The following is a 24,982-nucleotide window of genomic DNA, read 5'->3' on the forward strand; positions in this document are numbered from 1 at the left end:
TGCAATAAAAATGAGAAAGCTCAAACAATCTGATATTTCTCAATATGATTTTATTGTTATATAGTATTTTATATACAGATTACTGAAAAAAATAAACTGCTACATTATTAATAAAAAATATATATATACTAGATAATTCACTGCCATTTTTTTACTAAACCACTCCTTATGGCCATGCGATATAGAACTTGTCCTAAAGTGGAAAACAATGGAAAATCCATTTGCACGTTCCATTTTTTGCATTACCGCCTGTGGGTACGATTTTGGATCCATGCCAAGGGTTCAGTGGATCTGGGAGTGATATCCGGTGTCTATTCCAAACCCAAACGATAAGTACGTACTCGTACACTACAGTCAAACAACGAAAAAAATTTGGTTTCCATTTACATGTCTACGTAAGCGAGCACTCTGCAAATGCGCAAAATATATTGTGATTAGAAGTAAATAATATGAAAAAACAGTATTTACTGGCATATTCTCTGTACCACACATTGATTATTTTATCTTTCAATGTCAAACCGATAACGGCAATATAGTATCACATTGTTTTCACCTCGCGACTGCCGTATGATTTTTAATCAGTTATATTTAACTAAGAGCTTAGTTTATTATTTCCTATTGACAAAAAAAACTAACTAGATGTGTTTACGTGATGGGCATATTTCCTGTTTTCCTAAATATATAAATTTTCCTATCGTCACCTTGACGCTTATAATGGTTTCGATACATGTAACTCCAATGGCATTTTTTACTATGACGGATCGCCATTGCTTGCATTTACAATTGTTCCTGCTATTTAATCAGTTTTGTACTTCACTTAAACACTTCCTCGTTCCATCTTTATCAATTAGCCGTCTATCTCTCTCTTATCGTGATAATTATCTTCAACTAGAATTACTAGTGAATACATAATTTGTATGGGCTTTTATGTACCGATGGAATTAATTACAATAAGTTATACACGTGAATGGTAATGATTGTCGTGGCGCGGGTCACCTTGCGCGTCCCCGCGCATCTCGGACGAATAGAGGTGGTTTTTAGTTCCGCGTTGCTTGCACGCATTTGCGGGCTATGCAAACTAACACGCCGGACACGAACATACCATGCCGAATCAATAGAGTAGGCCTAATAGGCTTTACGTCTGCCTCAATAAATATGATTTAGTGTTTAAAACACTTTAATACCAGCAGCAAGGTAATGAATTTCATGTAGATTCAACTGTCATTTTCACGCATTTGGTATGTACACTCTACAGACGTAGAGGGTAGTAGACGTTTGGTAGTGTGCATGTTATTTATTGTAAAAACTGCGCAGTCTCTTCATATGGATTAATAACTGCCACGGAATTAAACGTGCCAACCAAACCTCATAAAAATGTAAACGTTCAGAAAGGTTTATGATGTCTTTTCCGAGGGTAATCTAAGAGAAATAAGATCGCATTTTGTTTCGAGCTGATCCCCCAACATCGTGGGTGTAGACCGTTTGCGGCAGGCTGCTCTCTTCTGCGTAACTGTTCCTGTCCCTCTCTGTGCCCAACATTAACATAGCTATTATAGGAACATAAACTCTCAGCTTTACCTTCCCAAGTCGTTTGCATATCTTGATAAAAGGCGAATCCTGCGTAGTAACCTCGTACACTGTTTTGTTGAACTGTAGTCTTAGCATACAATGTTCTTTATTACACATTTCAATAGTACATAACTAGTATATAATAATTGTAATAGAGCAGAGAAACTCTTGATTGTAACTTTGGTGATGTCGCAAAATATTAATCAAAACTAAGTAGGTGTTCAACCTATATAGTCACATAAAATGAACATACCTAAATAGAGTTCGACCAAGCTAAGTTGCCAGCGATTTTGATAGTCCAGACTGTGGAAATGTTTTGTAAACGTCATAATTTCTTATAAGTTTGACGTTTAAATAACACCAAATAACTTGAAAATTGTATGAAGTTATGATGTTTAAATAACACTTGCACAGTCTGGGCTGTCAAAATAGCTGCCAACTTAGCCTGGTCTAACTCTATATATATTTCTGCTAACTTGTGTAAGTGGATAGAGGATATAAATTACTCGCTAGAGACAAAATGTTCTTTGGATTTTTAATCCGCGGCAATGTTTGTTTTTCTTCCATGTAAACGTGGTATTGTTGGCTTTGACATTGAGTGCTTATTGTTACACATTACGAACTTCGAGAGTCGAGACGATGACGATCGGCGCAGCCTTGGCGTATAGTATGTTTGATTATTCTGCGCGTCACACCTACAATTTGCGCTGTTATTAACAACATACCTATGGAGAACTGGCCAAAGCCGAACCGAACTGTGCCCGCTTATCTGTACCTACGGTACGACATATTTCTGGCTTCGGAATACTTTGTCATGTACTTACTTAATTAAATGTTACTTCAAATGATACCACTTAAGAACACACTAGAGAATTTGCGGTTTAAAGTAGGTACAACTTCAATATACTGTATAATAGCAGTCAATGAGCAAATGCAAATTAAGGGAAAAACATAACTATGCGTCAATCATATTCGAACTTTTATTATTATTCTTTAGTAGATAGTTCTTAAAATTAATTCAAAAATAACTGTAAACTGCTTAAATTAACAATATAGGAAGTAAAAAACCCTATAAAACCGGCGTCTTTACATCCTAGCAGAAATTCTTGTAAAACTCAATGAAAACTATACAATTGCGTACAATTGAGTATCTTACCCTTTATTCTCAATCGAAGCTTTTTATCTACACCATCTCAGAATCCAGAAAATATAAAACTTTTCTACATGACACATGACGATCTTCCACGTAGAATGTACTTGGTCCATCATTCGGCCTTTGTTGTTGATTTTTGACCGACAATTTAGTTTGTTTGCTTGAGTTGAGGCTCTGGTGATAGTGCCGCCCACGACAAACAATGAATATCTATAACCTAGAAAGTATTTTTATTGTGTTATAGGTTACAGTTTTAACCTTTGGAAAGTATTACACGCTACTTTAAGTGTTCCTAAAATGTATTTAGGAAATAATTGATGTTACCTATTATACTTTAAATCTTTGTTCAAGAATGTTTGAATAGAACTGATATATAATTAAAATGAGCCGCCCTATAGAAAATGGCCATCATTGTAAAACCAAAGAAACGTGATAGCTCAAAAGGTGATGCACCTTTCACCTTTTAATAACTGCAAGTAGTGCAAGTGAAAAAGAAAATCCATGTTTAACTTAATAATGATCTAAATAAAGTTATGCAACTTTTTAAAAATAACAGGTTTTATGTTAATGGTACGTGTACAATTGTTATTTTCATGGATGTGATTTAAAATTAGCAAATTACGATGATCATTATCATTTGTTTTTGTGTCTAAACAGTCTCATCCACTCGGAGTTGAGGGCCCTAACCGGGTCGTCCGCAGGGCATCTGAGTCATGCGAGTCGTTGCCGTTAAGAGGGCATTGCTCAGCTGCGCTCCCCTTGGCTCGCCCGCCGCCGCCACTGCACTCTTTAAAGAACTAACTCACTTCAATGCGGCCAGGACGCTCATTGTTCTACGTCCTTACGTATCGATTGTCTTTCGCGGCCGCCATTTTATTATGGATTGCAAATTAATGGCGATGACCATCGTGTACAAACCTTTTCAGGCCAAGCACACTATAAACGCATTAATCTATTGACGACGTGACAAAATATTCATTACATACTTCATCAAACTAAGCTGTTATTGAAACAGTTACAACTGAAGTGGTTTGAATTTTCTGCTTATTCTATCGAATATGTAGTTAGTAGACGCTGAGTTGGTTTATATTTAGAAGAGGATGGGCGCAGGTCGGATGACATCTATAATAAGATCACGAGAGACCGATGATACGTACCTACCTTCGGCTGAGATTGCCCAAGTTTCCACGGGTTATTGACTTTACCAAACGCACTCTAGATGAGACGCGACCGAAACAATTATAGTACCTACTGAAAATACTTCACTAGCAGAGTGTCTTTATAGAAAGGGCTTCCAAATACCGGAACACTCTTCATCAATCCCAAGATCCCGCGATATTGTATATGAATTAGGAATTTGATAAAAAATTGAGAATTCAAAATTCTAAATATTACATAACTTCTAATAACTTTAAATGACAATGGTCAATCAAATAATGTCGCTATCTGCCGATTCACGCCGATTACTCAAATACGCTATTCGATGATAATTTAATGAGAGTGAAAATGATAGTTTGATGCGGCTGGCGTATGGTGGGCTTCTTGATGCTGCTGAACCTAACCATTTTAATAGTTAATTAATAAATAGACTAATATAGAGGATAACTGCACATTGCGCACATTTTAAAAAATACCGGGATCCCAGAATTGCATTTCAAAATACCGGTATTGAAAATGCCCTAAAAAGATATGATCTAGATATTGGAAGCTTAATTAAGAAGTATATTTTTATGTATATTTGAAAACATGAATCCTTTTGATTGATTTTTTTGTTTAGTTCAATTATAGGCATCTTCTGATGTGTAGAAAACTTTGAGAATATCGTAAACTTTCCTTTACGCATTATAAAAAAACTACCATCGATCTTCCGGATCAATTCGTTAGCTCAAAATATAACCTAATTGGAAATAATCGTTTTCGTCACTGGTATCGTTTTCATCCTTTTTTTGCTCCAGTCGGGGTGGTCCTGCTAGTGGGTGGTCGACCACAAGAACGGCTACTTTCATCAATTGATTTTTTTATAGTTACGGATTTACGAATTTGTTACAGCCATTTACAAATCATAATAGTCGTTTTATGGTCTCTGGTAACCCGCTATTTATTCGTATAACAGCAGTATTGAGGGCACCTATTTCCTTGATCAACATCTTGCGCAATATCTTATTTCGCAATCATCGCTGAAAGGCAAACAAGACTTATTCTATTCTAGTACATTCAGATAACCAAGTCCAGATAACATCATTTGGAAACGTTTTGTAGTCAGTCGGGCACAATGGCGCTATCTAGTGTAGCAGGCTAACTAAGCCAAAGATGAGTAGCTATGATATTGTTAATCACATAATCGCCATAGGTGCGGTTTGCCTGAAACGAATGTAGGTCGGGCCGCTCCATTTGCCACAGTGGCAAATTGTTGATCGTCCTCGTAATGCGCGTGCAATATCTTATCTATCTGTGTAATCCGGCGCTGTGCCCCATCCGATATTGTCATCGAGGCTATTCGGGCGGCCTCGCGGGCGTTACGATCTAGTTGCGCGAGGCACCGTAAGCCTCGTTTAACTCTGGAGCTCAACACTTTTTCGGGGTTAATGGGCCTCACGAAAAGACTGAACATTTGACAGGTCACGCGTTAGCGATTCCGTGGATTTATAATTGCGCCTCTGTGCATTTATAATCTAGCAATTTCTAATACACAGCAAAAGTATTCCATGAAATTTGTACTAATGCATAAAAACACATGATTCATTATGTTCTTTATGAAATGCCACTTCTACATAATATATTATCATTTGTTCTTCAGATCAGCCTTGTTCTGGTTCTGCTTTATGCATTTACAATAAGGTGCCGGACGAGATTATGTATATGAATATAACATTTTTGAAATGGTACAGCGAACGCATCAATTCGCAGATCTCGCAATACCGCCGCGGCCGCCGCTCAAGACTCGTCTCTCCATCGGCGCTGTCTGTTTCTGGGTCGCACCGATTAATTCGCTTACCCTACTTTTGTTCACTGCTGTAACACTTTTATATGTTTGACATAATTTTACCGCTCGAACGTGTTACCCAGTAATTGCATTTACTTTATACCTATAATAGTATATCAACGGTTTCTGTGAAATACAAGTAGCAAACAGTGCCAACATTGCAATCAAAAAGGCATCTTGTCAAAAAGCTAAAATTGGTTTGGAAAAATCTATGCCGCATCAAAAAAAATTATACGACAATTTAGTATCTAAATATGATCAGGAATAGATCTTGTGGGCTCGCTGTGCACACATTAAGAGGAAACACAAGTGGTAATTTTGCCATACAAACGTTCTCAGCATTTTGCTCTCTGGAAAAATCCAAAAGGCCCTAGATGAATATTTTTACGCAGACATTTTCAGCTAAGTTACAGTGGTCCTTATCGCACTAATTTTAGGAGCCGTTCCCATCAGCGCAACGGAGATAGTTACCTAAAATTCTCAAATCTGAGAAGGGGCTCAGCTGTTAAAGGGGTCATCCATAAATTACATCACAGGAATTTGAAGATCTTTTGACCCCTTCCCCCTTCCTTGTCACATTTGCCCAACCCCCTCTTCCCTGATGTGACGTCACATACATTTTTAGCAATGTTGTTTTCAACGAAATCAACGAAAATGAGTTTTGATTATTTTAACTTTTTTTTTGTCTATAGTGATGTTAGAAATTTACAACACGAAGGCGATTAGGAATAAAGATAACCATTAAAACGATTGTCATTGCAAAAATTTGTTATTTAAGTGTTAATAAGAGTGAATAAAAAAATCAAAACCATTTTCGGTTACAGATGTAGTTAAAGTGACGTCACAAAGTCTGTGACTCCCCCCTCCCCCTTGTCACAACATGTCACATTTTCTTGACCCCTTCCCACCACGTAAACGCCGTGTGACGTAATTATTGAAGGGCCACAAACGACAATATTAATACTCTTTTTCAAATTTAGTAATTATATTTAGGTGAGTTCCTGTTGAACCAGTTTTAGGTATGTAAGTAGTAATTTTCGATTAAATGGACGCTGATTACAATTGTATTTTAAACATTATAATAATTTGTCACATAATTTCGATCAACACCATCCTCAATGTCAGTTTCAACCGCAATGACGGTTTTTTTTTGGGCAAGTCGCCGCTGCCCTAAATAATATATAAAACCACAAATTAACCGTACATATTTTTACTACAAACTTGTTATCAAGAGGCTGTGATGAAAAATTAATATACCATCCTATAGGTACCTAAATTATAAACTCATTGCAATTCGTTATCCCGTACTCGTTTAAAATAATACGTCACTCATTTCCTTATAATTTAACCGGTTTATTTTAATGTGGCTTATGTTATATTACTTACGTTTTTAAATTGCCTATTGTTTTGCTCTTTATATAAATAAAACCCAATTTACTTTCACTATAACTGCAATAGGACAATCAACAGTCATAATGTATATAGAAGCTACTTTCCTATGCCGCTTGACAAAGAGGGATCTCTTTGTTAAGATGAATGTAAGACGGTCGCAGGATGTGGTCGCCGGTCGAGGTTCCTCGGAACACATTGTCCTCCTCGCATCACACACTGCAGCGACAGTGGTGCGGCCTACCACGAGCGGATGCGGCGCAGGTCGCGCGGTGATGAAACTGACACAGATTCTAAAACGCGTATTTGGTAATCGAACCCCAACGTGAAAGTCGCACAGGGCAAACTCGCGTACAATACACGTCCCACTTCATACATATCGCTACATTTTTTGACGACACCAAAACCCAAAAGCTTTTTCTCTCTACAGTCATTGTTAACGCACGTATAGGTACTCGTACCTAAATGTGTTCGCGTCCCAGTTTTGGGGAGCGAGACTCGATCGTTGATTGGCTTATATCAAACGTTGCTACATTTTCGCCTTGCATTCAATTCCATGAGAAGTTGCAGGTATTGCCTGTTGGCCACTAGGTCATTCGCAAACTAATAGTTATTACCTTTATATTTATATCGAATACAAAGGCAATTTAATTTCCTTTGTGCGTAAGCGGGTCGTCGTTTGCGGAAAATGACTTTATTTTGCATCACATAATGTATTGCTATCTAAGTAATGTTGTTTTTACCTATTTATAGTAAGTACCTACTGTATTTGCAAACATTTCATGCCGACATACCTGTAACACATACCATGTCGGCGTTTCTTGAAAACTCTTATTTTTATTATACGTACCTATTTACATACCTTTTTTATTATATTTACAAATCGAATGCATTTCCAATCAATTCAGTTTCCTAGTATAACTAGATACAAAAATCAACCTTAAATTTTTAAAATAAGTAGCTTGTTATTGGGAGTATAGACGGCATAATATCAAATTAAAATTTCTTAGATACCGTTGCTATGCGAAATTGAAGGACTAACAAAATATTATATGGCATAGCTAAAAACGTAAATACTCGTAGGTACGTAACTAGGTATAAACTACGTTGTTGTCATAGCTAATATCTCAGTACGTATTCTGCTGAAATGCCCATAAATAAAGTATATTGAATATCCTTGGTGGCCAATATGTACGTATGTGTATAAAATAGTATTACATAATATCAATAATGAATGTGTTATGTATTGTTGTTGCAGGCTCGGCGCGGGCAGCGAGTGCGGCGGTGGAGGGTCGGGCGGCGGCGGCGCGCCCGCTCCGCAGTCGGCGCGCGTGTCCTCGAACGTCGCCGGCGGCATGGCGGTCAGCCGCGTGCCCAGCCCGCTGCACGACGGGAACACGCCCGTCGCCGAGAACTGGTGCTTCACACAGGTAATGTGAAAACATCTAGGTATAATAAACCTTTACCGTATACATAGTACATATATTGACAATAGGTGTCGTACCGGTCTCTAAGCTTGTCCCGCGTTCGTAAAAGACAACGAAAACTATTTAAAGAAGACTTGTATAAAACTATGTAGGTACCTGTGATATTTGCGTTTGCGATTCAAATATCACAGGTACCTACATAGTTTTATACAAGTCTTCTTTAAATATTGCCGAAACTAAATTTCGGTACGTGTTGTTGCACAGAAAATCCAATTGACATGTCTGTTTGTTTCATTAAATACATTACACGGCGGTAAATAATTATAAATTACTACATTGTAAAAAAAAGAGCTTGAGCACACAACAACTAAACAAAAGAAAATTCCTACTTATACAATAATAAAAAATAAAAAACAGCAATACGATTTGATACTAAAATAACTTGATTGATACTAAAAAAACTGAGCAATACGATTTGATAAATAATATAATATTTTAAATCTATTAAGTCTCACAGAAAAGATAAAGATTTTGAAATTTTTCGTTATACAACCTGCACGCCCTTGTAATAAAACTATTTCTTGTGTACGCAGTCCGACAGAGGGGGATGCAAAAGAGTGTTTTTAGGGTTCCGTAGCCAAATGGCAAAAAACGGAACCCTTATAGATTCGTGATGTCCGTCTGTCTGTCCGTTTAAATCACAGCCATTTTTTTCCGAAACTATAAGAACTATACTGTTCAAACTTGGTAAGTAGATGTATTCTATGAACCGCAGTAAGAATTTCACACAAAAATAGAAAAAAAAAACAATAAATTATGGGGGTTCCCCATACTTAGAACTGAAACTCAAAAAAAATTTTTTTTCATCAAACCCATACGTGTGCGGTATCTATGGATAGGTCTTCAAAAATGATATTGACTATTGAGGTTTCTAATATCATATTTTTTAAACTGAATAGTATGCGCGAGAGACACCTCCAAAGTGATAAAATTTGTTCTAAGTTCTAAAATAACAGAATGATAAAACTAAAAAAAATATATGATATACATTACCATGCAAACTTCCACCGAAAATTGGTTTGGACGAGATCTAGTTAGTAGTTTTTTTTAATACGTCATAAATGGTACGAAACCCTTCATGGGCGAGTCCGACTCGCAGTTGGCCGCTTTTTTTTCCTGCAAGCATGTTCACAACGTCTAGGAACTCTAAATGAAATTGAATATAAAAACCGGACAAGTGCGAGTCGGACTCGCCCACCGAGGGTTCCGTACTTTTTAGTATTTGTTGTTATAGCGCCAACAGAAATACATCATTTGTGAAAATTTCAACTGCCTTGCTATCACGGTTCATGAGATACAGCCTGATGAGTGATGACAGACAGAGAGGGTTTTACCCTTTGGGTACGGAACCCTAATAAAAACGGAATATTTGTTATCAAATCATACACCGCCCCGTAATTAAACTTGAGTTCTGATCATTGAAAACTTTTTTTACAAAGCTACAGCGTTATACAAAATTGTATCAGATTAATAAGTGCTACCTGGGCTCCTAAGAGTCCCAAGCCCCAAACGCATTAAATATCCACCGCGCATGGTTGTACAGTCGCCATCATAAATATCGGAGCGGCCAAGGTGCTCACTAATATCTGGACGCGCCTTTATTGTTAAGGCGCTAGAGTGCGTGTTTAGATTTTTTTGAGCCCATCGGCCGATCCTATATATCTGATGGCGACTGTACATTAGACCTATTAGCAACGTGAAAATCAGAAGGCAAAATGCAAACACATTACGTAGATTGTGGCCGAACCCTTGTTGATTTTTACGTCAGTCCTGTTGTCCGAAAACCGCACTGCGTTCAATTGTATGCAAATGCATGTATGTTAGCACTTCATCAGCGACACATGCCGTGTATGGACACGTTGCGTTGACCATCCAAATTAAGTACTGAATCCTTGTCCATATTTTTAATGTTTAACTTATTTCATAAGTAATGAATACTACAAGTTATTTATTTAAAAGTTACCAGCTTTAATCGCTTAGTTTATTTTACCCCTCGGAAACTGTGTTATTTTTAATAGCTAAAGTACCTAAATAGGTATACATAAGATATGCCACTTTGTGTTTTATAACAGTTCTAACTAACATAAAAGCAAACACGCTTACCCATTTGCACACATGCAAGGGTAAAGTTAAAAGTAATTAAGCACTTATGTCATAAGCAGAGTCAACCTCGAACGACCATCAAAATAGACTCCCGGTGGGCACATCAAGCGGAGTGATCGTAAAACTTGCTCTACACCCAATGTCGTAAACATACCCGCCGCCACCCGAAGACGACACGGCGATAATATTGTTTGTTGCCTATTATCTTTGAACTTGAAATGTTAACGACGATGATGTGTAAACTAACAAGGAAATATAATAACACTTCCTCCTTCTCGCAAGTACGTTACGTGTTCAATAATGAAATCATTATGATGGCTCGCTCACGTTGCGAAAAGACGCTGCGGCTCAACGTGACGATCGACACGAACTTGCAAAATTAAAGTAAACCTTACAATATTACGAAATATAAGTATTAATAGAGTACTGCAAACGTGATTTCTATGACTTTTACGACACGTAAATCAACTATATGCTTGGGTGGAATACCTAACTGTGGAGGGCTCAAATCAAACGTGCCGACAGAGGGCAGATTTACGTAGATGTTTGTTCCGGCACACATTCGAGATACTCGCGGTTCGGCGGCGGTTACGTCGCACCTTGCACGTCACTCATACGTAGGATGGTCTAATTTGATTTTACTGTGAATAGAATTTGCAGTTGATACAGTGAAACCCGTGCAATATATATATATATGTATCTCTTTGTACTTGATATTCGGATCGATGCTTACAGTTCTCTATGAAGTTTTCTGGCTGGACGGTGACAGCTCTCGAAACAATTGGGACGACCGTTTACTTCCGACGACATAGTTACCGACCTGGTATTACCTTTTTGATGCTTTTTACCCAAAAATCTATTTGATTCGCGAACGATAACGGTGTTCTCCGCATTATGCTCGACGAGGCGGCACGTACACTTATTAAGGTCTTCGCTCTAGCTTGGTTCAATTTCGGCTAGTTGATCATCATTTTGTTGACCGTTATTAACGGAATTAAATTTTATATATTTCATACAATGTTTGTTAGTTCGTATAAACGTTTTTGAACAATTAATCTAACTATCTAATCGTGTGTGTTAAAAGTAAGAAACAGCAAAGTTCTTGAGCCACTTTTACAAGTACATTTCATTGTTTCCGTAGACATAGGCTACGGCAGTCGAGGTTGGAGCATCCATGGCTGTCCGCTGAGACAATTGCTAGACGCTAGGCTCAATTCATCTCTTTATATCATTTGATGGTTATCAATTTACGCGTTATTATCCGAGTGGGTGGCTATTATTGATCGCAGAAACAATGAGCGCTTCAGTGTATGGCCCTGAAACGCAACCTTAGACCTGGTACACGTTGTGTCGGAAGGTTTTATATAACCACAGACACATGTACAGATAATGGCTATTGACTGATGTCACAACGTATCACCTTGGTGCCTGCAGACAGCTCACCATCGATGTAAATACATATAACGGCTAGCTGAAGCCCTGAAACGTGGCTCGCGGAAGTGACGCGTTGCACACGTGACGCGACGCGCTCAAGGAAAAAACTTTTAGCCAGGAAAAGATAATATGCGCTATCTATAGGTATACTAACAAATCATATCGACAAGCATAAACTATTACATGTTTGACGGCCAAGTTTTGTGATAAATAATAAATGTTTACCTTCAAGTTGCGTAACAACGTATTACAAACCTTTTCATAATAGTGTAGTTTTAAAATCTTATGCTTAATAGCTAAGAAATCTCAGCACTATTAGGCACTGTATTAAGTGACAATAATTGATTGAATTGATATGTAAATAAGTACCTATAGATACTACAGTATTTAAGTATTTATAAATATTTATATATTATATATATCGTTGTCTAAGTACTCTAATCTAAGTCAATTTGTGTAATAATGTCCTATAATACTATTACAAATTATATAGAGGAAGTAACAAGTCGTTTAGTTCGTATAATGTTTCGTTCGTTGGCTGTTGACGCAGTTTATTTTTCTATGGACCTTTTATAGAAGGGACTGATCGGTTCGTCTTTTGTAACAGACACTTGACTATAATAAATATTATTGTAATTACAAATAAATATCAGTAATTTTAGTGATTTTACGGACATTGCTCCTTGTTATCGTGATGTGTTTTTTTTTTTCTCTAATTTCTCGTCCAGCTCGACCCCCATGTATATTTAAGAATAACTTCAAATCAACTTCTAGTTTACCTACTATAACATCATCATAATTATGTAATTTATTAATCTTATATACTTATTCGCCACTATCGCAATGAGATAAGCGTCAGTCAGTAATCGATTAACTTGCCTATAGAGGAGAGAAAGCCGGAGACAAAATTTCTAATTTAAGACGCCCGTAATTGTTGTCTAAGTTGGAAAGTTACCTGTCGGCATAGGAATTTGGGGCTCGCGTTTTCCAAATGAAACTTAACCATAAAGATAGTTCTACTTTGTCGATGAAAGCGTCTTAGAGAAAAAAAAGTAGGCAGGTACATTTAAAGTTTTCATGTTAGAATAGTAATCTGGCGATAAATCTGTCCACGTCTGCCGTATAAGGCAGCCGGACGAGTTGGAATCTGCAAATGGGCGTTATCTGTGAGTCCGCAAACGCGGGGATGATGCGGGCGGCCTCGGAGCGGGTCGGCGACCGGGCGAAGACCCCAACAGCACCGCAAGCCCGCAAGCAGCCAACGGTCGAGGGCAACGACCACCGCCGAAGCCCGCGACCAATTCTCACCTATTCCTCCTGACCTTCACCTTGCTCCAAGCCTCCACCCGCATCCGACTGGGCCCCAAGCTGACACCTTAAGAAATGCTCTAAATACATCTATAAAAGTTTCTGCTTAAGATGTTTACGTATGCGCCGGATCTTATGGATCTTAAAATGTCAAGCCTTTATGAAGCGAATTAAATTTTAAGAAGCATTTGACATCTGTATGTGACGTATGTCACACAAACAGTAAACCTATCTACATTAAAATATAAATGGTACGATATCGCTCAAACTCACGGATAAGCCATCGCTTGGCTATACTACCAATTTAACCATGTAGTTATGACCGCACGCGCCCGGCATACAAAAGTGATACCAAGTATTCGAGGAGACTCGCGAACAAAGGACAATATCCAGCAAATAGTTTTACGATCCATTTTAAATGATTTATTATGTTGATATAGACGGTACATCTCACTTGGAGGCGTGTTCGATACGTCAACATTGAATCTACCCACCCATATGCTTATTGTTTCCAATGAAAGAGACCTAAATGTTACCAAGCCTCAAAATGCCTATTTATTCAACTTTTGCAAGAGTAAATAATAAAATCACTTTATTTTTATTTTTTTTGATCAAATTTGCGTAAAGCCTACTAATGGTTGCCTTTGTTCTTGTTACAGGTCAAAGTGGTGAAATTCAGTTATATGTGGACAATAAACAATTTTAGTTTTTGTAGAGAAGAGATGGGTGAAGTGTTAAAATCATCGACATTCTCAGCCGGTGCTAGTGATAAGTTAAAGTGGTGTCTCCGTGTTAACCCCAAAGGACTCGACGAAGAGAGCAAAGACTACTTATCGTTATATCTATTATTAGTGTCGTGTAATAAATCAGAAGTTCGAGCAAAGTTCAAGTTTTCAATATTAAACGCGAAGCGGGAAGAGACGAAGGCGATGGAGTCGCAGCGCGCATACAGATTTGTTCAAGGCAAAGACTGGGGGTTCAAAAAGTTCATTAGAAGGTGAGTCATACCTTAAAGTTTTATTTGAACATTTTCATTTAATGTTTTGCTAGGCTCAAGGCTATGCCTATACTTGTTTTTTTCTTTTGTTTAGCTTTTACTCCGCTGAGTAAACATGAGGATTTTTATCTGGTCTTTTATGCGGAATAACAATAATGATTTAATTTTGATTGGCTTGGACTCATTATTTGAGTAGGTACTTGAACATTTTAGTTACCTGACCCTGATTTAGTTAGCTGCATTTTACTTCTGCGGCCTTCTTTTTAATGCTGAAACCCGAACTACAACTTCGGTTTTATTGTATTTAAAGCATGCTTAAACGATAAAGATGCATGTTAAGTTTTTTTTCAGATGGGCCGACACCCATAAAAATTACAATCTTAAATCTAAATGCCCATTCATATTTTTTTGACTTTTTCACGGGTGCCACATTAAACAAATTTCCACCGTTTTAACAAGCTCTTCAGATTGGATCTCGAAGCATTTTGTGAGAAAATCATAATGATGTATGTGGTTTAAAGATGTTGCCAGATTTTATCAAATCCCACGACCTGACCGCGGTGTCGTGGTACCACGCCAGTTTATAATATCTTAGTCTAAAACTGTATTTATTTGCATATATTGCTTACTCAGCGCGAGTAAGCGAGTTTAAGTGTGTCCACTTGTCCAGTGTAACTGTGATCTCAGACTTCTTCTGACCAGTTTTCCATACAAAGATATTCACCCATTTTCCTCTCTGGATACCGTTATGGAAAATATTTTTATACAATTATATTAGGAGAGAAGGAGAAGGGTTAGGATCGAAAACCAATTGCATACACATTTTTAAAAGCTAACCTTTATAATAGATACTTACTAAAAAAATCAAACGAAGGTGCTATGGTAGCTATGGTAAATATGTATTAAATTGTGTTAAAATATTTTCTATATAATATCAATATCCAGAGAGGAAAATAGGGACTGCGTTTGTACGGAGAAGCCTTCGAGCGACTGAAATAAAGAAAAGCCATCTGGTTCCACTTGCGGCGCTCAATATTAAAGTTCTGTTTAAACATCGATGCATGACAAAAGCGTTCATGGATTTGCTGCAAAGTGCGAGTAGGAAATGTATGAACTCGTACTCACTAATCAATGTGTAAACAGGCCAGCGATGGGAATGAATGCTGTTGTCCAGTAAAACGTGCGTTGAGTGCATCGACGTTGGCACTCGACAGACCATAGCCGGCGCACATATTAGAGTCCCCAACAAGCTCGGTTCTCCATGCAAAAGTAGTTACGCTCTCATTTTAAAACGACTAGCTACATTGCTCTGAAACTTTGTACTTACAATAGGATACGGTATATCTAGTCCTGTAATTAGTTTATGTAGCTTTAGATACCATAGTTAGAAAAATACAGCGAATTTACAATTTTCATACAAAACTTGTTTTTGCTCTATTTCGTTTGTTTTTTAAACTGGAGTTAAACTAATTACAGGACTAGATATACCTTGTGTCATTGTATGTGCAAAGTTTAATTACAATCCAACACGTAGATTTAAAATGAGAACGAAACTCCGTTTGTATGGGAAGGTGAAATTCGGCCGAGCTTGCCGGGGACTCTAAGCACCGGTTGCACCAACCACAAAGCGGACTGATCAACGTCACCCAGCACTGAACTATCGAACTTTCCATATAATAAAATAAAATGTAGTTTGGACCCGCTTTGACGGTGATAGACGGTTTGGTGCAACCGATCCTAAGAGGGGGTGGCTTTACCAGGAAATTAGAATGAAACAAAAGATCAGGAACGCCGCGCGAATCTTGCGCGACGGAAGATTTCGCGATCGCGCGGGTTTTGACGTTTTTCTTCAATATCTCTGAAAGTATACTTCTGTTTTAAATTTTGCTAGTCAAATCCCTCGGCTCTATCATTAGCTATTTTATACTCAAATTATACTGCTATGGTATGCAGGGTAACGATATTCAATTCAAAATAAATGTAAATTAGCCATGTTTTGTGATTTCTTCTATCGAGCCAACTTAAACCTTTTAAGGTTTTGCTTAGTCTGCCCGCGCAAGGATAGTCTGGTTTTAGAGTGTTTTTTTTCATAGTATTTGCCCTTGATTAAAACGTATAAAAATTCAATATATAACTACCATTTTGCGTTAGTCCCCTCTTAAACACACTCAGATACGACGTATCTGGGTAGAGCGCAGTCCGTTTATTAGATTTTGTACAAAAACACTATAATATATATCTGATGAAGACTGTACTCTATGTATGAATAATGCCATGTTTATAACTGGATAGTCGTTATAATAATCAACTAACAAGTAATAAAGAACATATCGGTAAACATGCCGCTGCACGTGGGCTTTTAAAAGGTAATCGTGTCGCAACAATAAAACGATCGACTTTGATATTATATTCTGAACGAATAAAAGCTGCTTTAGAAGATGGCGGGCGCCAATCTCGCTGGCACAGTATAGACTCAAAAGCAAACACAAATAGACATGGCCAGCATTTTAAACAAATTTGTACTTATTTCATTTGTCTATTATGATATAATAACATTAATAACACTCGATCTTTAGAAGATGGTACGTGGTCATTGAGTAATATTTGTGTGGCGGTGTAGTGGTTTGTTTACGTCATTGGCAGTTTCCATTGATCACGATTATATGAGAACGTTTTTCATTTGCGCCAGCAAATTGTTTACGTTTACATGGTGCCAATACCCATGTCATGTCAAGTTCGCACAGTGACATTGGCAACCGGCATCATGGGCGGGACAGCAATTTAATTATGTGCGTGCAATAGAGATAGCAACAGGCGGGTTAATGTACGAAAATATATATGGAAAGCGTATCTGCTTTAGCATTAGCACTGCCAGCGATACTCTGGCCAGTAACTTGTATCGTCTAAATTATCATTAATGGTATTCAATAAGCAATACGTCGCTTCAGAACAACCTTAAAAGTGAACAGAACCACGATGCGTCATAAAGATATTATTCGAATAACCATAATAGGTAATTATATGAGTAAGCTAAATGTTTAGAAATACATACTTACTTTATTGTAAGACATTACTCTATATAGTACCGATATTTTTAATGGTATAGATAAGACATACTTAATCAAATAAAAGTGCGATAGCATTCAACAACTGTGAACTAACTTGGTCATAGTCACAGTCCTTAAAACCGGACAGCTGAGGGCGTTGACTTCGTAAGTCTTCCGGTTTCACCTATCACTCGAACAAAAACAAGGCAATTCAATAGCGATTCACTCCCGCTGCGATAGTTTAGTATTTCTGCCATAGAAGGCAGATTAACGAGCAACATACTCGAGATCGAGAATGTTTTATGTGTACCTACTGGTAATCACCATTTCAGTTTATATGACTGGCTTGTCTCGCTCTTGTTCAGAATTTGATTTAAGCTTACATACTTACTGGCCTTTCAGGGATATAAAATCTTATTGAGACAAGCCTCGCGAGTGCTTCCCGCCAGAGATTCCATACAAAATTGCTTACCGCACAAAGCCGCGATCGATTTTGCATAGAACTACTGCGCCACGCGCGAGACATGCCAATATGGGCTTAGTTTCGGTCTCCATGCTGACCTAGTACAGAATGGTATAATTACAAAACTGTCAGAAACCTTTGACTGTAAATTAAAAACATCCTCGAAGCTCTGTGATCTATGTATTGTAATTCCTTTGTCATCTAAGGAACTATGCAAATTTAAGCTAGGTAGCTTTATTGCCCAATCGTATTCGTACGTGAAACCTAGCCTAATAATCTAAGTTCAAACATGTAATATTCTCAATTCCAGAGATTTCCTACTAGACGAAGCAAATGGACTTCTACCAGAAGACAAGCTAACGATATTCTGCGAAGTGTCAGTAGTCGCGGATAGCATAAACATCAGCGGGCAGAGCAACGTGGTGCAGTTTAAAGTGCCCGAGTGCCGGCTCTCCGACGACCTGGGCGCGCTGTTCGACAACGAGCGGTTCTCTGACGTTACGCTGGCGGTCGGCGGCAGGGAGTTCCAAGCACATAAAGCGATATTAGCAGGTAAAACTCTCATTCAATTTAAATATTAAAGCCTTTGCAACAAAGTTTGCGACTTGCCAGTTAACAAGATGAACGCTGGTACCGAAACCCATGTTCAGCTTCTCTTCTCGTTTGTTCTTTATCTGTACCTATGAATTTTGTCACGGCCGCGGTACGCAACGCACTAATGTGTATGCTCTAGTGGCTACAATGGGTTACCTACTTACATACAAAGTTGACGCAGGACTTTAATGTTAATAAAATATTTATACCTAAGGTTAATTACAAATATATCTGAGAATAATGTAATTACATGAGAATTTGATAATTATGTTTGTAATTGGCACGTTCATATTGTTCAGTTAGCACTAATAACTCGCAACGGGTCTATACGATAACAATAATGTAACTAACGCGGTTAGGAGCTCGGAATTTCCGCTCAGTTTTTCCTCTCCTAATATAAATACAACGCAATTCTGGTTTTGTTATTTTGAAGTAGGTATGACGCATTCGGCAATATCCCGAAGGACTCGTACCACATTTTTATCGTTATTCCGTTATTGACCCCGTTTTCTTTTAATACTATTGTTTCCTAATTCGTCGATAGTAAAAAAAATGTTTTGTCTGGTTCACGTAATTTATACCACATTTTAACTAGGTTACAATATACATAAATATTTGTGACCGCGGCCGGCAAAAGTCCCACTTTGTCGCTTGCCATAAGGACGCCTTGTCAGGTTATACGTATAAAGATACAAGCACATCTCGTCCTAATAGCAAGCGACAAAGTGGGACGTTTTGTCGGCCGCGGTCACATATTCTATTCTTATGATGTAATGCGGTTTTAGTTCTATGCTTACCTTATTAGTCTTATAACATAAAGGTATAAGTACAATACAAATGATTAAAATCCAGCTGCCTAGATTCCAGTCACCAGGGCTTGCACCCTAAACATAAAAACAAAGTAGGACGGTACTCACTGCCTTCACTTATCTAATCCGCTTCGTCATAAGATACTTTAAGATAACATTAACTGTTTTTAAGTGGCACATTCGTCAGTTTTTGACCGCCGGACAATGCGAGAAATATAACAGTATCTGTATATCTAATAACCCCTATTGTAAACATTGGTGGAAGGGGAAACCGCTTTTTTTTTATACTACGTCCCGCCCGCATACTGCTCGCCTGACTCCAGAGGAGTTACATGCGCGTTGCCGACCCTAAACTCCTCCCCCCTTGTTGAGCTCTGGCAACCTTACTCACCGGCAGGAACACAACACTATGAGTAGGGTCTCGTGTCATTTGGCTGTGGTTTTCTGTAAGGTGGAGGTACTTCCCCAGTTGGGCTCTGCTCTAGATCTGGAATGACATCCGCTGTGCTGTGCCCTACCACACAAAGCGAGATGACATTCACAATGCCCATACCTCTCTTGTGGACGTAGTTTAAGGACGTACCCGGGTCCGAACCGCTTCACGCGAGCGGAAAAGGGTGCACAAAATACGTCTTTTTCTTCTTCCAATTTTTCGGTTAGCAATAAGCTACTTTATGTCAGTAATAAAGTATTAGGAATCGTTATTGATGCCCATTTTAGCTAAAATAATACTTGTTTAAAACAAAAAAAAAATGATTTTATTTCAGGCAAGCACCCATATAAAATAACATGATACACAGAGAATTAAAGCCTCACTTAGACGGTTCAAGAACTTGCATGCATTATTCGATGCATTGCTAACTACAGAGTACAATGCATTCAGTCGATCGACCAATCACCTCAATGTAACGAAAATCGCATGCAAGTTTTTGAACTGCCTAAATGGGGCTTTACAACCACCACATAAACAGACAGACAGTGTATCTATTCCGTTTTCGTTTAATGGCAGTTTTGATGCTTAGAACATTCTTAGTGTAGATTACACGTAAAAATTTAGTTATTATGTACAAATAAACGATACTAACTTGTATGACTCAATCTAAATTACTGATTGAAAATGTATTAGCCAATTAGTTGGCCATCGTTAAAAGTTAGTTGACTAATAACGTTGGACATGCCGGTAGAGCGGAAAAGTTACGTCAGGTCTCGGTTAGAGCTGTAACAGATTAGGAAGAATTGTTATGGCAACCGATTTCTTATGGATAATTATGTTTTGTAAAGTGCTAAGCATTTCAAATTTTCTTAACTCTTTCCACGTCTACTACTAGTAGTTTAGATAGTTTTTACGTGTAGCAGTTCTACTGAACAATTCGTTCGATAAGTGACTTGCATGTCAGCCTTGCTGCACCGCTACCAATGTTTATGCGTATTAAATTATATATTAAGGGGTTGGGTACCGACTCTGACCTAATTCCAGAAAAAGAACGTAAGCTTGAGTGATGATGATGTTCCCCTATTAACATACTTTGCCTTACAATTTCAGCGCGGAGTCCTGTGTTCGCGGCCATGTTCGAGCACGAAATGGAGGAGCGCAAGCGCAACCGCGTGGACATCACGGACGTGGACCACGAGGTGCTGCGCGAGATGCTGCGCTTCATCTACACCGGCCGCGCGCCCAACCTGGACAAGATGGCCGACGACCTGCTCGCCGCCGCCGACAAGGTAACCATGAGATCTATGTCTTTTCTTTTTCATATAAATTGTAACCCCTTGAGTCCGAACAATTTGAAGTGTCAAGGTTTTTGCGTGTGCGATGTCGCATCAGTAAGACTAAGAGGTAGCTTTTTTGCCGAGTAAATATCGTGTCCATCGTTCGTTACCACGTCAGAGCTACGGGTTTATGGACAATACTCCACTTCGCTAGATTCTAGACGATGCTGACGGTAAATAAAGAGGCACTGACAGTGCAGGTTTGTTATCGACTGGAATCTGGCGGTAGTGGCATAAGTAGATTGATTTTTGTTATCAACGTATATAGTTAATCGGTTTGAATACCATTACCATTGGTAAAAATAAATTGGTTTGGTTGACACAAGTAGGTCCATAAAAAATGCTTGCGACCAGAAGAATGCGGTTGGGCAAAGTAACACCCTATGAAAATATGGTTAATTTAAAGTAGCATTGAGTTTGAAGTCTTGTATGGGACTCGAGATGTTAAAAAAGTAAGTGGATAATATTTATGGCGATCTCATAGTAGGGTTTTGTTTTATCGAACTGGTCCCCGTATCATAATTAACAGGTATGTGTCTGTTCCAGTACGCGCTGGAGCGGCTAAAAGTGATGTGCGAGGAGGCGCTGTGCCTCAACCTGTCCGTGGAGACGGCGGCCGACACGCTCATCCTCGCCGACCTGCACTCCGCCGACCAGCTCAAGGCGCAGACCATCGACTTCATCAACACGTTAGTATATGCGCTTTGTACCAAACACTCATTCGTTGTATTCGACATGGCAATTCTAAACAAATTCACGCTGACATATTGACAGCTAATTAGACGGCGTTGTATGGCTACGTATATTTACAACGGTGGTTAAAACGGTTACCACAAACATGACGTCGTATAGTACGATTTTGTATGACTGATAAACTTGGGGCACGGTTTTTTTTATATTATACGCAATTAAAATAATTAATGTATTTGCTTTATGGTGAAACATAAAGAACCGGTGTTGTGTGTGAATTAAAGAAAAACGGAGTCACTCGATAGTTCTGGAATGACTCTTTTCGATATATGGCGGGAGGTAGGGAGATGTAAATTTTGCTGTTCAACATCATTTTGCACTCAGTACTCACTCATTTCATAAAATATACGCGTGTTATGCGCGCGACTACTCTGGAAGACAGAAACTCGCTCACCTTCCACAAAATGTTCAAGTCGTTCTATAAAACGACGAGAGTAGTCAATTCGATATCTGTAATAAAGCGGGGTATGTTATGTGCCGGCAGGTCGCACGCGACGGACGTGATGGACACGGCGGGCTGGAAGAACATGATCTCGTCGCACCCGCACCTCATCGCCGAGGCGTTCCGCGCGCTGGCCACGCAGCAGCAGCAGATCCCGCCCATCGGGCCGCCGCGCAAGCGCGTCAAGCAGGCCTAGGCGGCGCTCCGGGCCCGTGCTCGCTGTGGACCGACGGACCCTCCGTCTTGCGCTCTTGAAACTTCTGCGCTTAAAACTTTTACTTTGGGGCGGGGACGGAGATTTTTGTTAAAATGACATATCTTGGACGACGAGATCGGTCCCCTCCTTATGTCAGAAAATTTAAAGTACGGAAGCGAAGTGAGGCAAGTAGGGAGCCGGGGTGTCGGTATGCGCGGCTGGAAAAAATACGCGTATGAAACGTTTGTAGTACCGCTCGCCTTTTGCCTGAGGAAAACTGGCGTCGTCCATTTATTAATGTATCCGACGCGACGAATATTGAGTTCAGGATGCGTCCGATGGCATTTTAAGGACCGCAAACCTGCGCGGAGGCTGTAATATAGTGGCGACGAGTGCGGTGAACTATTAGTTGGTGTAGTCGTGGATCCCCGGATTCATCCTTTTGTTTACTATGATTGATCTCAAGACGATATTCGATCCTAATGTTTTTGTCTCTCGCGGTCGGTTAGTGGCGCCGCTTTTTAATGATTAATTTTTATGTGTAGATTTACGGAATTTGGACGCTTTTTGCGCGTTGCCGTAGTTCGGATGTAGCGGAGGTTATCGATATGTGTTAAGGCTTGGAGTTATCTTTTTTATGCATGTCGTTTATGTGGAAATTCTCTTGCACTGTTGCGGTTATGTTTTTGTATAAATTATTGCTATTGTATAACGAATACGAAGCTCATGTCTAGAAAATATCCATGTCATGTAAATTTAGTAATATGATTACGCGAACTTTTCGGCTAACAATTATTTTTGTTTAATGTAATGAATCAAATATTTAATAAAAAGTAGCGACTTTTCTGTTCAGGTAATCATAATCATATTGAATTTATTCAACAAAATAATCTCATTCCCGTGCAAAATATCCATTACATAAGATTTCTCGATAGATGTTTAAAAGTAGGAACTTTTGAACATAACGGTTGAAGTAGAATGGTATTGAATGCAATAAATCTGTGAAGCTCTTGTGGCGCGGGTTGCCGCAGCGGGCCGGCGGCGCTAGTGAGCAGCCTGCGGTAGCATTTGTAGAAGCTTAGGTGACTCGAGTGATTGTAAGAAGTCTATTGAAATCGTTGGTATTGTATATAGATGAGCTACGATCCCACCATTAAAGTAAAAATATTTCTAAGTACTAAATTGTAAGTGGTATCACAGGTGAAACCGTCATTTTGTATTGCATCATAAGAATATTCCAAACAAATGTTGTGATGTTTCTTAAATTTTCCATAGGTTTCGCAAACACACATACACAAGTTTTATGTTTTCATTATTTATATGTACGGATAATTTAATTTGAGTGAAGTGGTATGTATTAAAAGTATTGTGTAGTTGGTTGCGCTTCGTCGATTGTACCGCGAGTCATCACGGTCGGCGGTACGTCGACTGATCTTGCTCACTTGATTCATCAAAATTTGTTGATCCGAAATTACAATCATTAATTAATAACCCCGACCACGTTGTTGTTTTAACATCACCCAAGATTGCTATGTGTCAGTAGAAATTATTATGATGTATTGCTTCAATCAGTAGTAGTCGCAAACGAAGCAAATGTTACTAATATCTGTTGATACACAGCGATATTTTAACAAGACATTTGTAAGACTTGAGTGAGTTTGATCTACCCAAGTTAGGTAACTTTGTATTGTTAAACATTGTGGCCAATAAATAGTAATACTTAAAACAAACATTTTATACCCAGGAGGTTAATACCCATGTCCCATTTACATAGCTGACAGGGGTTGTTCGTGTATTAAACTTACCTTTTACATAACAACCGTCAGAATATTAACTGTGATTTTCGACATTGTCAATAAGTTGAGCAAATAAATTAAAAATGATGTAAACATTGTTATTTTCTTCACTTCCCTTGAAATTACATCTCATTATCCCTTAATATCAACTCTTCATATCTTTATCAATAATTCAATAATGAAGGTAATTTAAACAAATTTTGGCATGGGCCAAACTGTTGGTGTAGAGTAAAGTGCTCTATTGTCGGCACCCCACCATTAGCTGTAACACATTCACTGCCAGCGCGAGCTACGCGCTACAAAGATACATTGATTGAGTAAGCTGTGTAAAGTCGAAGACAATTTCATGCTTTGAATTTGATAGGTAAACGAGATGGCGCTGTACACCTTCATACATTTTGCGGTAACTCTGTCAAAAGTTGTCGTTTCGTTTGACATTTCAGTGACCGGAAAACATGGCGAAGTACAATGCCATCTGTTTTGGATGTCAAACTAAGGAGCACGTTTTTTTCTTAGACTTTGCACCGCTCTATTACAATCAATTAATTATCTTTGCCGATAGCAAGGGAAAAACCGTATGTAGCGAAAAGCGCCTACGAACAGAGAACCCCCGTCTAGCGGTTAACTGGCTGCGAATGTGTTAAGTGCTGTAACAGCCATTAAATAATAATAATATTGGACATTATATTTTA

General features: G+C 38.6%; 1 protein-coding gene across 4 annotated transcripts in view; it reads left to right on the forward strand.

Annotated features, from left to right (window-relative positions):
• The window catches only part of LOC133520635 (protein roadkill), a 69,094-nt gene extending 44,711 nt beyond the window's left edge, over nucleotides 1-24,383 (forward strand). For all 4 annotated transcript variants that reach the window (XM_061855174.1, XM_061855172.1, XM_061855170.1 and 1 more), the window contains 6 exons: nucleotides 8,353-8,524; nucleotides 14,086-14,423; nucleotides 18,244-18,485; nucleotides 20,880-21,058; nucleotides 21,653-21,795; nucleotides 22,341-24,383. In XM_061855174.1, coding sequence (XP_061711158.1) covers nucleotides 8,450-8,524; nucleotides 14,086-14,423; nucleotides 18,244-18,485; nucleotides 20,880-21,058; nucleotides 21,653-21,795; nucleotides 22,341-22,494 — 1,131 coding nt within the window. In that variant the 5' untranslated portion in view covers nucleotides 8,353-8,449 and the 3' untranslated portion in view covers nucleotides 22,495-24,383. The remainder of the gene's footprint in view (nucleotides 1-8,352; nucleotides 8,525-14,085; nucleotides 14,424-18,243; nucleotides 18,486-20,879; nucleotides 21,059-21,652; nucleotides 21,796-22,340) is intronic.
• Nucleotides 24,384-24,982: the final 599 nt, after the last annotated feature.

Source organism: Cydia pomonella, chromosome 8 (genome assembly GCF_033807575.1).
Source record: "Cydia pomonella isolate Wapato2018A chromosome 8, ilCydPomo1, whole genome shotgun sequence".
Classification (NCBI taxonomy): Eukaryota; Metazoa; Arthropoda; class Insecta; order Lepidoptera; family Tortricidae; genus Cydia; species Cydia pomonella.